The 16,228-nt window shown below is 36.7% G+C and overlaps 2 protein-coding genes across 2 annotated transcripts; one reads left to right on the top strand and one right to left on the bottom strand.

The window, feature by feature from the left end:
• Positions 1–279: 279 nt before the first annotated feature.
• Positions 280–3,838, bottom strand: mrpl46 (mitochondrial ribosomal protein L46). The gene is made up of 4 exons (XM_067445180.1): positions 3,545–3,838; positions 3,042–3,243; positions 1,094–1,264; positions 280–776 (listed from the first exon to the last, which is right to left on the bottom strand). The coding sequence occupies exons 1-4, from the start codon at positions 3,782–3,784 to the stop codon at positions 529–531; spliced, it is 861 nt and encodes a 286-aa protein (XP_067301281.1). The 5' UTR covers positions 3,785–3,838; the 3' UTR covers positions 280–528.
• Positions 3,839–4,047: 209 nt separating this feature from the next.
• mrps11 (mitochondrial ribosomal protein S11) lies at positions 4,048–15,679 on the top strand. Its single transcript, XM_067451955.1, has 6 exons — positions 4,048–4,229; positions 4,732–4,848; positions 6,036–6,134; positions 6,945–7,074; positions 7,870–7,935; positions 15,240–15,679. Exons 1-6 carry the CDS (start codon positions 4,150–4,152, stop codon positions 15,345–15,347), a joined length of 600 nt encoding a protein of 199 aa, XP_067308056.1. The 5' UTR covers positions 4,048–4,149; the 3' UTR covers positions 15,348–15,679.
• The last annotated feature ends 549 nt before the right edge of the window (positions 15,680–16,228 follow it).

Below are 16,228 nucleotides of genomic sequence, written 5' to 3'. Positions count from 1 at the left end.
CGGAGCAGCACAAAAGTCAATGACTATTTGACAGCTGAGCAAGAGAAAGACATAAAAGTGCATAAGAAAAACCCCAAGTACAAGGCATTTAAATTTGACAAGACCGATACCGACCAAAAGCATAATTGGATATCCTTTGTATTTTTAAAAAGAGGGAAGGGGTTCCCACTGGATGGCCTTTGACCACTATTATTCATCTATCTACTGCCCTCAAGTGGTAGTACTTTAAAAGACAAAATATGTGCGCTGATAAACATAAAACAAGGAGATCATATGCTATAAAATGGACCATTTTTAATATTGTATACACTGTCACAGACGTTTCCATTTACCAAGCAATATAAATAAATATACAGATACCAGGCAGGTGACAACATACAAGCATATGGGACATAATGTAAAACCCATATAAGGCAATCTGAACATTGCTCATATTGTTATTTGCCATCATTAGATTGGATCTAAGGTCCAAACTTATGGAATCCACGATTATCCACCAATACTCCGTTTTGTTGGTTCCTTCCCATATTACAGAGCCATAATGAAGCGTCTGACTTGTTTCAAGTACTCTGGCTTCAGAAAGTCCTGGAGTTCATCCTTTTTTACCCAGGCAAATGAATTCTTCTCCAGGGGTAAGTGCTTATGACTGGACAGCACAGCTTTGAAGAAGAACACCTTGGCTCCAACACTGCCCTCTTTCTGAATGTCCTTTGGGTATTTGTATTTGTAAAATCCACAGGGTGCATTACCAAGGAAAGTAGCCTTCAGATCAGCACCTACACAAGTCAAATTAAACAAAGCTAATAATTTAACCTATAGCACATTCACTTTATCATAACTCTGTTTGGCTGAATTTCTCTGATATTACAATTTTGTGCATAATACCTACTATGGTTTTGGAAATGAATAAAAAAGAAACCTATATTTTTTTATGACTTTGTCAAACTATTTTTAAAAGTACAAACCATACTAAGCTTTTCTTTAACCAGTAATTAAGCGGTTAAACTGTAAACAGCCTATTAAAATGTTTGATCCACAGGGAAAACAGACCTGCCTGAAGCTGTCTAAACGGATATTGCCACAAAAATCTTACCTGGAAGACTTGCAAGGGCACGTTCGGCTGTCTGTCGAAGCGTCTCTCCCATCTGCCACTGTATCTGAGGCAGGAGCCAAAGCTTTTGACTGCCAAAATCCTTCTTCACCAGCAAGATGAGACTGTCTGCTAAACAACGCTCTGAAGAACTCATGTCTTTCTGGTCATCACCTATGGAGTGATTCATTGAGGTAAGTCGTGTCGAATTAATATAAGTGATTTATCCTAGCACATAAAAATACACAAAATAACCAAGGCTAATAACTTCCCTAATAACACCCTCTTGCAGCCACATCTTTTCTCTAATGATGTGTTTACCGGTGTGAGGGTGGAGCAACCTGTCACTCACATGAGAGCAACCAATAGCAAAACACAACCATCCGAAATCTAGGACAAAATCCCACCCTACATTTTTTCTTGTTCAAGAAGCCGTTTTACACAGATATACGTCATAATAGGGAAGAAAAGATGGATGCGTTCCAAAATCACACACTCTCAAGTAGGTACTTACTTTGAATAATTAATTACTGAATGACTGCTATAAGACATGTTCTATATATAGTTTGAATGTGTGTAGTATTAAAGGTCCACTGAAGTGCCTTTAAACGCACCGCATTATTCAATGTGTTGATGTAATTTCCCCTGAAACAGCTCCAGCTGTTAGCAGCTCCTCCCCTTTTTTGAAACAGCCAATAGCGTTTTGTTAATATACAGTTTGACTAGAGCGCAAGAGCAGACCTTCCTGTTTGGTAAAGCCAGTTTCCTTTAACACTGTTTACCATCATAATCTCCTCCATATCGCTTTAAAATGCAGCATTCTGTGCAGAATTCAAATGGGTCGATATGTTTGTTGTCTGCGCGGACTCGCGCATATGATCCGCGCTGTGCTCTCGTGTCTGTAGTCTGTGATGTAGAAATTAGTAAATGTGTGTTAACAACTGACCGATTTCAGCAGCCGCTTCAGCAGTGTAAGGGGGCGGGCTTTAGAGATCATTTTGATTGGACAGAAGATTTGATGAGAAAGTGAAGTCTGCGATGATGTCACCAAAATCTGAGATTCGTTTTTTAACTGAAGTGGGAGACTGTAAATTTTGAATGCTTTTCTCCTAAATACAAATTTTGTCATAGTTTTGGAACATACCAGCTTATTCATAACTTTAAGGCTAACACAGTTATACTAAAAGCTAAAAAAACTTAAATTTTGATTTCAGTGGACCTTTGAAGAGATAGTGAATTTGATGTTTATCTGCTTACCCTCAGGGCATCCAAGATGAAGGTGTATTTGTTGTAAATACTGAATTTAAAAAAATGATGTCATCATTTACTCACCTTAATGTTGTTCCAAACCTGTATGAGTTTCTTTCTTCTGCTACACACAAAAGAAGATATTTTAAAGAATGTTTGTAACAAAACAGATAGAACAACCATTCACTAGTACCATAGTATATTTTTCCCTACTATGGTAGTGAATGGTTGTTCTATCTTCTTGGTTACAAACATTCTTCAACATATCTTCTTTTGTGTTCAGCATAAAAAACTCATACAGGTTTGAAACAACATGATGGTGAGTAAATGATGACAAAATTTTCATTTTTGGGTGAACTATGCCTTTAATGTAATCTGGACATACTACATTCGCCGAGTTGTCATTATCATGTGACCTCTACCAGTGTCAGTTATGTTGCTTCACTTCCATTCACAAATCCTCTCCCGTGGCCTCATGGGATAGTAAAGTGTCCATCATATGTACATTTCAGAATTTTGCCGAAAGAAGTAGGTCATCCAGGTACTTGTTGCCTACTCTTTTATGAGCAGTGTAAATTCGGACATACTTTTTTCACATACTGGTTTTCGCTTACTATATAGTAAGGGAAGTGTGCAATTTCGTATGCAGCCTATCAGACCTTGATATCCGATGCTTACTAACTAACGTTTGCTGATTGCTCACCTTGTGACCTTAGAGCTGGTTGAAATTCCTTAAGTTTCTGTTCCCAAATATCCTCCAGATCTTGGGCTGTAACGATTTCTTTGTCTCTATAATCCTCTTCCTCATCTGAATCATAATCTTCTTCTTGTTTCCGGCTCATCCGTGCAGCATCGTCCAGGAGTTTCACCTCATGGTCCGCAAGCAGACTTCTCTCTAACTCCATCTGAAACATTTAACAATCCTATGAGTGTTTGACAGGTGGCTCATGGCACACATTATTATGGCTGTGCAGCATTATAACTTAAGATATGAATGCATACTAAAATACATAGACACACAGCTTCAAAATATGCTACATACATAGCGTACTAAATTTTAGGGAAAGAGCAAATATACATGTACCATAATCTATACATTAAACCACACCTGTGCATACATGTTATGATCATGGTATATTTACAATAATAACAAAACCACGACAATAAGAAGAATTTAATGTGCACTGCATACTGATTCTTTCTTACCTGACGCATAAGCTCCATGAACTCCTCCTCTATGGGACTCCTGTCCTGAGAGACCACAGGCATCCTCTGCACACATACAGCTCCATGTAGCGCCCACGGAGATGTAGCACCCGCAGTTTTGACAGTTTGCGCAGACCACTGTCGATTAGTGTACGAAACATGTCGCGCCTCTCTGTTTAATGTAGTAGTAGTTATTATCCTCCAGAATGGTCGATAAACTCTAGCGAAGGGCGCCGCCATGTTGACACCACGTGTTCCCGTAGTGCTTTGCGGAGTTTGCGAAACAGACGCCACTATTTCGGATATAGGGGGAATAGATTTTGATGAACAATCGTTTGGCGGTATTTACAAAAGATAACATAAAAATAAAATAGTTCAGGTGTGAGCTATCACTATACTTAACATAATTCAAAATACTTTACTACCTTTAAAAATCGCATTGGATACACTGGCGTCTAAAATATAAGAAAAACACCCCTCTGAAAAAAGTATCATTATGACGTTCCCATTACACACACATTACGCGACCATCAATGTCCGCAAATCAACCTAAAGTCATGCATGTGTGTGTTCGTGAATAAACGGTTTCATTTAAAACACACATTATGTATTTTAGGTTATACAGCCTCATTCGAGGTTCGTGCCAGCAGCTTTTTGAGGGCTTAAATTCATCTGGACGGTTAATGTAAGTGGCTTATGTGGTTATAAAGCAGCAGCACATCTGATTAAAGGTTTTTTTATTTGTGTAACTGACATTCTCTATAATTTCGCTTTGTTTATGTTACTTAAATAATACATTCACTGTCATAACACATTTTGCCATTATATTACCCTTTTTTTGGTAGTACCGACACAATGAACATTATATGATATATGTTATATGATAATGCTTTTTTGGCAATACCATGGTTTCTTTGGACATGTGCAATGCTAGCACTGTTTTTTTCTTTTTCTTTTTTTCCTTCTTACATTTAGCATGATTAATGGTATTGTTTTGAAGTAGTCTACATGCTTGTACCATATTCATTATCAATTACACCTGCATATTTTTTTATTACCACTTTCCACATTTTACAGTATAGTTTTGATAACATTGTCACCTTTTGTTTGGGTTCCAAACCTCCAGATCTACATACTCTGGACATATTTTGTTACTAAAGGATCTAATTGCTTGTTTTCTCCTACAGTGGTGGACATGTGGGGCTTCATCGTCCGTTCTCATGCAGTGCCATCCGATTACAAGAGTCTGATGCCAAACCAGAGGAAACCAAGAGCCCATCAGCACCAGTCAAACGATTGAAAGAGTATGACAGAAACACAGACAGCATGTCAGCACACCTGCTATCAAATATAGCTTTAACCCTAGGGCTTGCAACCCTTTTTTGACAGATCCTATGATGTACATAAACACATATGAGAAACCCTGAGATTTCTCATCCCAAACATTTAAATGATTGGTAGTGGAACATGGTTTGCACAGACATATTAAGAGTCTATATTCAAATATTCTCTATAGCTCTATATTAAAAAAAATTGTAAGCTTAATGCATAGTTGTGTTTGGAGTCAATCGTTTTATTTGTGATAACCATAGATGATACTGCAATGAGACAATTTATCAAATTGTGTGGAATGCTGTCATACAAAGAAATTAACAAATGCAAAAACTAAGTGAACAAACTAAATATTATGAACTGATTATATTTTAGTTACTGTATGCTTCTGTGATCTTAGAGTTTTTAAATAAAACATGTAACACTTGTTTAATTTGCCTTTTTTTTGTCAAATAATATTGTCAGATAAATACCTTAACCAAGTTTAGTGTTTTCTTTGTTAATGTATTAACTCACATTAACAATGATAATACAAACGTTGGTTAAAGGAACTGTATGTAAGAAATTATATAAGATATTGTCATTTAAAAGTTGTTGTTGCAGCCCTCAACTGATGTTGATGTTGTGTTTTTGCCTAAAGCTCCACCCTCCACCTATCTACCAATCACAAAGTCAGTAGTGTTTCTGCATCCGGGTTGCCAGATCTGCTCTAGTTACCACAGCTGCAGCTACAAACGTTGCTGCTGATCCTGCAGCCTATCTGGCAACCTCGAGTTAGGGGGAGGGGGAGATGGGATACACTGCTCTACAGTCATTTGAAAGTGCTTGTAGTACCAGTTTTGGCCACAATCTTACGTACACTTTCTTTAATAATTTTAGTTAATACAAAAATACAGCTGTTCATTGTTTGTTCAGGAACAAACAGTACATTAACCAATGTTAACAAATACAATATTTGATTTGAAATTTGTATTAGTAAAAGTTGAAATGAACATTAACTCATATTAATAATGAATTAATTTTATTTAACATATTAATGTTAAATAAAGTAGTTAATTAATGAAACCTTATTGTAAAGTGTTACCTTTTTGGCCACTAGGATGGATGGATGGTCGGTCAAATATTTGTAATTGTTTGTTTATTGCTCTTCCCCATTTAGCCTCTTCCCTCCATTTCCGGGTCAGGAAAGCTCCCTGTCGTGGGACAGCAAGAAGTTTGAAGAGTTACCAATCGCACACATTAAAGCCACATATAACAAGTAAGTTGCCTGGCAAAAATGTACAAATTTAAATAGAATTTGTTTGGTTGCCGTGTGCATGCTGCTTTTGCATAAACTTATATAAGCTCTTAATTATGCCTGTTCATTTATCCATCTAACAGTGTGTGGGTCAAAATATTTTTGTTGCATATCATGTCCTACCGACATCATGTAGTTCAGTTTCGATGCACATGTAAAATTAAATTTTGGGATTTACTGTACTCATCTCTGGGCTACAGATAATTATAGTGTGTATTATAATTGTTACTTATGGCCACACGGAATCTGTGGAATTTTATTTTGTGATTTCTGCAAAACATTTTTTGAAAAATCTGCAAAATGATGTAGAATGGTTGTAAGTGTGTTAAAAGATCTAATAATATTTGAACTGAAAGCATTATAAATAAACTAAACGTTAAGCTTTACAATACAAATACAAAGAACAACTTGTTTTTTTAAACAAAGTTTAATCTCTCTTAATGTACATCCACTAAAAGACTAAAAATATTGCTTTATCAATTGTATTGTAGACAAATCATTAAATAAACAATTTCATATCATTCAACAATAGAGCAATCTGAATACCTATAAGTAATTTTTGTAGACAAGTTACGTTTCCTTAATTTCTGTAAGCGCATGTTCAGTGTGGGCCCGCATATACCTAATACTGAGTTTACAGAACTCAGCCCACACACACACAAATTTGTCCTCCATTTCTCCAAAATACTAGGATTTTATTGTCAACATTTTATAAATACTGCAGGCTGGCAACATATAGCTGGCTCTCTTGTCTTTAATTTCCTGCTCTAGCACACATATCCAAGTCACAGATAGCGCTGGCCAGTACATGGTCCGAACCTCGTGTGGATCAGAGGGCTTCAAGAATGTGAAGAAATCTACTCCTATTGCAGCGCAGACTGCTGGGATTTCAGCTGCTGCGGTAAGATGGACACAATTCTTGTTTCAGAAGGATTAACAAATGCATATCATTCCTGTATTGTGCATCTTTTTGTCACAATGCGAGTCTGTAATTTGGATGCTGTCCACTTGATGGCAGCACATTTCTTTGTAGTAATTTACCACACCCTGCTTGGTTATTAAAGTACCTCTGAATCTTCTTTAGGTTGTGTTGGATTAGTTTTGCTGCTTGATTTTGAATATTTATTTAAGTCATGCTGCAAATGTAATGTAATATTAGAAACAGGGTCAGTCAAAAACATAATTAGAAATTAAAGGACTTATAATAGATGATTTTCTGTTGTTGTTGTTGTTGTTAAATATGAAAGTCTTATGTGTGTTTATGTATCCTCATTTCTTTTTTTTCTTAGTTTTTGCTCGAGAATATCAGCAGTATATTTATTGACCGTTGCCGTGATGTTTATACTGATAATCAGGCTGGCCTAGAGAAATGTAAAAATTGAAAATAACATTTCAAATCTTCTGTTTCATGTTTATACTTCTTTTTGGTTACTTCCAAGCAATTTGTTTGTAATTTCATCAGCCTGTGCCATGAAGGGTCTAATGACAACCCTGAGTCACAGCAGGCTGTATAATCAGTATATGACTTCACACTGATAACCATTAATTTGCTGTATGGACACAAGCATTATGATCTAAATTAGTAGTTTCGGACCAACCTCAGATTCTAGGCTCCTGCAGTTTTGTGTTTCCTCAGTGATTGATTAGTTTTTATTATGCTAAATGCTCTAAATGTATGTATGTTTGTCTTGAGCAGAAGGCGAGGGCGAAAGGGGTCACCTACGTCCGTGTGTTGGTGAAAGGACTCGGCCCAGGGCGCTTGGTGAGTAGCTTACTAAGGCCTTACTTAACGCCTATAAAGATTTACATTTAAAAATAGATCATTATTAATCCCTTGTGGATTAAACTAAATTGTTGTTGAGAACTGCCAGAGAATATTACTTGCAGTAATATTAGTTACTGTGATATTTGCCATTGATTGCACTAAGACTTACATATGACCATTTGTCTGTGACGGTGTGAAAACCAAAGTGAACATTTGCACATTTGAATGCAAATAGGCCATCTTGAATATGTTTAGCTGTCTGCATTATAATTTACCTCCGCTCTCAAATGAGACAAAAACGAGACAAAAAAATAGATGTCGCTTGGTTTTCTAATAAACTTCAGAGGCAGTACATTTGTCGTGAAAAGTAAAAGAATGCAAAAGTATAATCATTCAAATATTTGTAATTCAAGGGTTCAAGATTCCCTATATTGTTGATGTCCTTAAAGGCACAATATGTAATGTTTCAGAATTAAAAATATAAAAGATCACTATATCTATGTTATATATTTTTTAAAGTTGTGTGTTTACATTATCCCGACAGTTCCAATTAACTTCTAAATCCAGAGAAATTAATATTTTAATTCAAAGACACGGACCGTGTCTTTATTTCCGTTATGTCGCCAGTCTTTCACGTCATATCCACGTTTGCGTCTTGCTTCCTGCGAACTCGGCGGAACCGTCAAACTCAAAGAGGAACACTGACAGACAGTATAAGGGGAACCCCCGTATAAAAAAGTCTGTATGATAATGGATCATGACTACTCTTTGCCTGTACGTTTTGCCAGCTCAACAAAGCGCAAACGTACGGGTGAAAAAAATGACCCGAGAAGATTTTGGGACAGTAGAAGAAGCAAGAGACGTGTAAACCTTGGAGAAGCCTTTGAAAGATGCCGAAATCTTCGTGACAAGCTCGGACTGCAGAGAGATATGCTGATCTCGCTTGCGTTTTAATAAACAGGTCATTTAAGTAACCATTCAGCTAACATAATAATCATATAATCATAACATGCTGTATGTTTGCATATTGCATAGCGATCTTGACCACATTGAGACGCGTTTAGCTGAATACGTAATGTTATACATTTTGTATCGGCTTTTCAAACAGGCGGATTCTCTGTTTTTGGAGACTGAAAGAGCTATTTTTTTAAAAACTGATTCAAAAGTATATTTCTATCCGTATATTTGGTGACACGATGCTGTCATGTGTAAAACGCAGATGGACTAGCTATTATTGGTTTTATATGTAGCTGGAGAAAGTAACGTTATCTTCATAAGGTAATATGCCACTATCTTGGTCAATTAATATAAGGTGACCGTCACTTTTATCATATGTTAATACTAGCTACATATAATATTGATTTAATAATGATCTACTTATTCATATATCTCTGAGTTCCAAAATAAATGTTTATTAGAATGATTGATGAACGTGGGGAGCGACACACCGCGTGTTCCAATGAACAACGTATTGCTGGTGCTGGTTCTCTCATTTACTGTTTTATGTTGGTAATGATAAACTAAATTGAAATTTATTTCCTTATTGAAGAGTTGATATACAGAATGTTCGACAATCGCGGATGCCATGTCAACATATCAATAATTTGAGTAACTCAAATTATGATGCGCGGTTAATATGTCAACATAGCCTACCAACTTATAGGTATGTTGGCATAGCGACCGCCCGCACAACATTCTGTCTCGCACATTATCTAACGTTACTGATAAGTTTGTTAAGTAACGGTAGCTCGCTGCTATTTCATTAGATTGACATTACATAAAGTGAAAAGCCGTAACTAAACTTAACAATAATAGAGATGTAATATAACAATTACCTTGTCAGTGAACATGTTTTCTGCTGGAGATGCCAGATTCGCTGGTTGACAGTGGCAATAATGACAACAACTCCCATGAGCCCACGCACTTTCCCGACGTCATCAAAGTACGTCTGTTGTTATTATTTTGAATGAGTGACCCCGAGTGGCCAAAAGTTGCATACTGCACGTTTAAAAAAGAACATTTAGAAAATAGCAACTGATGAAAACAAGCTTATAATTAATAATTGATACAAAAATGTAGTAATGTCAACATTTTACATTTTCTAAAGAAAATTAACCGTGCTTGAGTATTGTGAAAGTTACATGTTGTGGGTGATTCCAGGGAATTGTTGTGTAGTTTTTGTCTTCTGGATAAGACAAAGTCTTAAAAGACTTTAAAGTCTTTAAAAGTGTCCCTCTTTAATATAGTGCATCTGGGAAGTGTTCAGACACAGCACTTTACTTTTTCCACATTTTGTTATGTTACAGCCTTATTGCAAATTGGATTAAATTAATTGTTTTTCTCAATTCTACCACCAATACCCCATAATGACAATGTATCAACACTGATACGCCTACGTTTGTTTGAAATTTAAAATAAATAAATAAAATAAAATATAATTCACATGTAAATAAGTATTCATAGCCTTTGCTCAATACTTTGTTGAAGCACCTTTGACAGCAATTACAGCCTCAAGTCTTTTTGAGTTTGATGCTACAATCTTGGTACACCTATTTTTGGGTAGTTTCTCGCATCCTTCATTGCAGGACCTCTCAAGCTCCATCAGCATGGATGAGGAGCATCGGTGCGCAGCCATTTTCAGATCTCTCCACAGATGTTCAATCTGGCTCAAATCTGTTTTAGTTGGAAGATGAACCTTCGCCCCAGTCTAAGGTCCAGAGTGCCCTTGAGCAGGTTTTCATTAAGAATGTCTCTGCACATTTCTGCATTCATCTTTTCCTCAGTCCTGACTAGTCTCCCAGTTCCTGCCACTGAAAAACATCCCCACAGCATGATGCTGCCACCGCTATGCTTCGCTGTAGGGATGGTATTGGCCAGGTGAGGAGTAGTGCCTGTATTCCTCAAGACATGACTCTTGCCATTCAGAAATTTCATCGGACCAGAGAATTTTGTTTCTCATCATTTGAGAGTCCTTCTCGTGCCTTTTGGCAAATTTCCGACTGCTCACATGTGCCGTCTAGCCATTCTACTATACATGCCTGATTGGTGGAGTGCTGCAGAGATGGATGTTCTTCTGGAAGTTTTTCCTCTCTTCACAGAGAAAGGCTGGAGCTCTGTCAGAGTGACCATCAGGTTTTTGGTCACCTGCCTTACTAAGGCCCTTCTTCCCCGATCGCTCAGTTTGGCCTGGTGGCCAGCTAAAGGAAGAGTCCAGGTGGTTCCAAACTTCTTCCATTTATGGATGATGGAGGCCACTGTGCTCATTGGGACCTTCAATTCTGCAGAGGTTTGACTATACATCTGTGCCTTGATAGAGGCCTGTCTCGGAGGTCTGCAGACAATTCCTTGGCCTTAATTGCTTGGTTTATCCTCTGACATGCACTGTTAACTGTGACCTTATATAGACAGGTGTGTGCCTTTCCAAATCATGTCCAATCAACTGAATTTACCACAGGTGGACTCCAATCAAGTTCTCAAGGGTGATCAGTGGAAACAGGAGCACCTGAGCTCAATTTTGAGGCTCCGTCCACACAAAGCCAGAGCTTTTTGTATCTGATCTTTTTTTCAGATACAAAACGACTTAAAACGATGTAGTATGTTTGCCAGGCCAGTGTGTGGCACTGTAGTTCTCCCACAGAAATACACTAAAAACGGAGAAGAGGAGTTTTGGATAAAAGGGGTAAAGCAATGGTTGGAAGTGAGGCACAATCTTACAATAAAATAACAATAAATACATTTGCTATTTAACAGATGTGTTTTATTAACGCCTACACCTACCCCGACCCTAAACATACCCTTATAATAATGCAAATACGGTAATTAAATGACGTATTGATGTGTGCATGCCCAGTGCCCATAGTTTTATCCCTTAACTATTTCACCGTGCTGGACGTAGTGTGATGACATCACCGTTTAGCAAAATATATGGATTGGCTGTACACACGAAAACGGAAGATTGTCGTTTTCCGATTTATCCACTTTGGGACCCGGTTTAAAAAAATATCGGATTCATGCTTCCAAAACGCCGGATCCATGTGGATGAAACGCTGATACGGTACAAAATTTATACGTATACAGCTAAACGCGTCTCCGTGTGGACGGGGCCTGAGTGTCATGAAAAAGGCAGTGAATACTTGTACATGTGATGTTTTTCGTTTTTTATTTTTAATAAATCTGCAATTGTCATAATTCACATTGTCATAATGAGGTATTGTTTGTAGAATTGAGGGGGAAAAATAATTTAATCCATTTTGAAAAAAGGCTGTAACATAACAAAATGTGGGGTCTATAGAAGTCTCTTATGCTCCCCAATGCTGCATTCATTTGATAAAATAAAAAAAATACAGTAAAACAGTAATATTGCAAGGTGCTATTAGAACTGAAAATTATTTTACTATTTTTTTAATGTAATGTTTTCCTGTGAGGGCAAAGCTGAATTTTCAGAACTATTACACCAGTCTTCAGTGTCACATGATCATTCAGATATCATTCTAATATGCTGATTTTCTGCTCAAGAAACAGTTGTGCTGCCTAATATTTTTGTGGAAACTATAACCAAGATTTTAAAAAAAAAAGAACAGCATTCGAAATATAATATTTTCGTATATTATAAATATTTTTACTGTCACCTTTGTGACAATAAAAGTATTAATTTCTTAAAAAATTAAACTTAAACTTTTGAACAGTTCTGTGCATGAGTTTGTTTGTTTTTTCCATTCAGTTAATCATCTTTAAAGTTAAATTGTAATGGCTCACCTCTTCTCAACAAAACTCAACAAAGTTTCATTTGTTTTATATCCATTTATTGGTGTTTTGTTTGTTCCGATCCTTAACCCAGAGGATGACACCACTAATAATAAAAAAATAAAAAGGCTAGTACAATGGAAGTGATGTTAAACACTGCTGCACAAGAGTGCAAATAGGCATTCAGAGGTGCTGTTCACAGCCTGAGGGGCATGGATGTGCAAATGAATGAAAACAGGTTAGGGGTGTATACTAAATACTTCAACATTGTATTAAAAGAAAATTGGCTTATTAGTACCATTATTTCTGCCCTGTTAGTTCTACAGACATGAATGATACCTTAAAGGGGTACTTCAACGCTGGGAAGATGAATATGTATTTAAACTGGGTCAATGATGTAGTAGAAATGTGAAATTATTTTGGTTATTTTGAATTTGGTGCTTTCTAGACTGAGATAAGACAGAAAATGTATTTTTGTCTCATTGGGATGAAAGACAACAATTCCCAGAATGCTTCCTTGCCCTACGAAGCCACTGCTACTGGATCACTTTCCCCACCGTGTTCTTTTTCACAAAATCAGTTCAGTTAGAGAACAGACACTACAATTAAAAATTGAACGTGTCTGTTCAATATAATGTGATATAGCCGCTGAGGGAGTGGCACAGCACAAATGCTGCAGGAGTCAGATTACACCCACCGTGATGAATGAGCTGAGGTAAACGCGTCCGCGGCAATGCATTCACAGCGCATGTTCAGTCTGGCGAGTTTTCAGTTCATGCCTTTGGAAGCTTAAAAGTAGGATAGGTAGGAATTGGTTAAACTTTTTTTCTAAATTTGTTTAAACTTGCTTTATATATCAATACATAATTAAAATGTAAGTACTCTGAAAAAGAAAGTATAAAAAATTAGTGTCTGTAGACCTCTCATGACAGATAGCAGATAAACATCAAATGTACATTTTTGGGTGAACTATCCCTTTAAGATTTAGTGGAGGACTTTTTTAAATTGTGAACCAACCAGAACACCCAATTGCACAGGGGCACCAAAGCATCATTGCAGCAACTTTTACACAGGCAGCTACATTTTCTGAAATACAACCTAATATGATCCTTTTACAAAGTTTTGATTTTGTTTTTGGAGGCTTCTAGAATGCCTGAATGTTAAAAAAAAAAAAAAACATATCTTTCTATTTTACATTGTTACAGTGCTAGTCTGTCAGTAACGGTCTGTTTACTTCCTGTCTGTATGAATCCCCTCCTTCCGAAAAGCAAAACGTTCTTTGATTAGTCGGCTGGATCAGTGCGTTATGATTTGTCAGCCACTTTGAGCATGTTTCGGAAATGTCATACCCCTTACCATAAATATACGCTTGATTCAGAGTGTAAAAACAGTGTCTCTTGGACATGGCAACAACATATTTTATTTTGCATGTATGCCTTGGGCAGGAATTATCTAAATTGGGAATATTGTGACATTCCCAGAAGAAAACTCAAGACAATCAGTTCAGAGTTCAGAAAAAGTCCTTACTTGATATACAGTTGGAGGGCTTTGTAGCGTTGCAGACCTTTTTCATGCTCAAACAACAATAAAGAATGCAAAATGCATAATAAGTCCTCTTTTTTTTTTAATCGAGTTGACTGTATGATTTTATACCACCTATTTCATCCTGTTTCTTTTCATAATCCTTTCAGTAGAATGGCAGCAATGATTATTTATTATTATCTGTAAGTACCCATATGGAAAGGCAACATAATGCATGCTGACTACTCAATCAATACTCTGAAACTGACCAATGAGTTCTGTGAGCTCAGCGGCGGTCTGCATGCTCTTACTCTGAGCTGGGTGGGAGGACATTTAGGCTGGGTGAGAATCTAATGAGCTCCTCCAGAGCAGCAGGCATCAGGGGGTGTTTAAGACTTGCATTACTTTTACCTACCCTTGGTTTATTCGCAGTCAGAAGCTTCCAGACTAAGTTGCATTTAAGCAGATGGTGGTTGGGCATAAATAAATCAATGCAAAGCCACCAACTGCAGTGCTAACTTATTTGAATCAAATTACTAAATAAGCAAGCCAAGGTAAATACTTGTGCTTGTTTTTAGCAAAAACAGATTTGGATAGTTGGATAGGAATCAGGGATGCACCGATGTTGAAGTATTTTTTTTTTTCTTGTTGTGTCTGGTAAATAGCTAATTATACTATAGACTATTGTCTAATTAAATTCAAATTAAAACCCTGAAAGCTAAAATCAGTCAATACAAATGCTACAATTGTATTTAGGGATCACATTATAATGTGTAGTTTGAAAAATAAATATTTTCAGATTTGCTAAAGATTACATTTAACAGTTTGCATCCTCCAATATCAGATGCATGGCAGATATATAATGCATCACTAATAGAAATATTACTTTATATTTGGCTAAATCAGCAGCTTTCACAAACAAATTCAAGAAGGCCTTATTGGATCATTGGAGTCTCTTCTAGATGGATTGTGTATTTCTGTGGACTGTATCTCAAAAGCTGACTTGGCCTACATTAATTTTGTTCCCCCATGTGTAGTCTGCCATTAAAGGGTTAACTATGGGAGGACTAGAGGTTGTTTCCATCACTGACAACACCCCAGTGCCACACAATGGCTGTCGCCCTCGCAAAGCACGAAGGATGTGAAGAGGAAGAAACCCCTTGAACCCTGAAGTCTTGTTTGTCTTTCCCTCTGCGTTATCATTGACCATCCTGACTGAATAGAGAGGTTGAATGTGGAATTATTCAGGTCAACGCTGTTGGAGAGTAAAGCTTCGGTCTGTTAATGTTATTTACCTTTTTGATAATAATTAAAGTATGAAGATGTCGCTCACCATGTCTGTTTTCATTCTTATTAGGACATGCCTGGCTTTTAGCAATGCATGGCTGCGTAATTTAAAGTGTAACCCTTGGATTCGAAATCTAAATTAAACCAAGAAATAAACAAAGTGACAGCCATCATGCTGGATAAATCGTCAGGTTTTGAATTTGTGGAGTATTTTGTGGAGCATTGCAGTACCATTACAGTAAAAAAGGCAACAAACCAAATAAAGGTTTTTTTTTCTAATCATATATAAAAATAAACTTACATTGCTGATCATAAACCATACAAATATATATATGATAAGACAATTGTATTAAAATTGTTGAGGAAAAGTTTAAGAAATAAAAATATTTGTACTTGCGGTCGCAGATGTTTGGACCATGTATTTTGTGATGAATATAAGTGTTAAAAACAGAAACGTATGACAGGCTCTTAAAGTGTCTGTTTATTGTGGTAAATTGCACAGAATGATTACCCTATGTGTGATGATGTTTTTTTTTAAAATAATAATAAACATTATTGTTTGATATGTTGGCACTTAATCTAAGTCCGTTTCCAAGTTGACAGGCACAGGGTGGAATAGCTCCCTATAAATAAATGGACCCTTGTAAGATTATTGCCCTTTCCTACCATTACATCAGGTGCTTCGTTGCCATGACAACGGCAATTAGCAGGAACTCAGGCAGGCGGTTGAATATAAGTC

This window comes from Pseudorasbora parva, chromosome 1 (genome assembly GCF_024679245.1).
Source record: "Pseudorasbora parva isolate DD20220531a chromosome 1, ASM2467924v1, whole genome shotgun sequence".
Taxonomy (NCBI): domain Eukaryota; kingdom Metazoa; phylum Chordata; class Actinopteri; order Cypriniformes; family Gobionidae; genus Pseudorasbora; species Pseudorasbora parva.
Note: the sequence above shows the minus strand (reverse complement) of the source record. Positions and strands in the feature narration are given on the sequence as shown.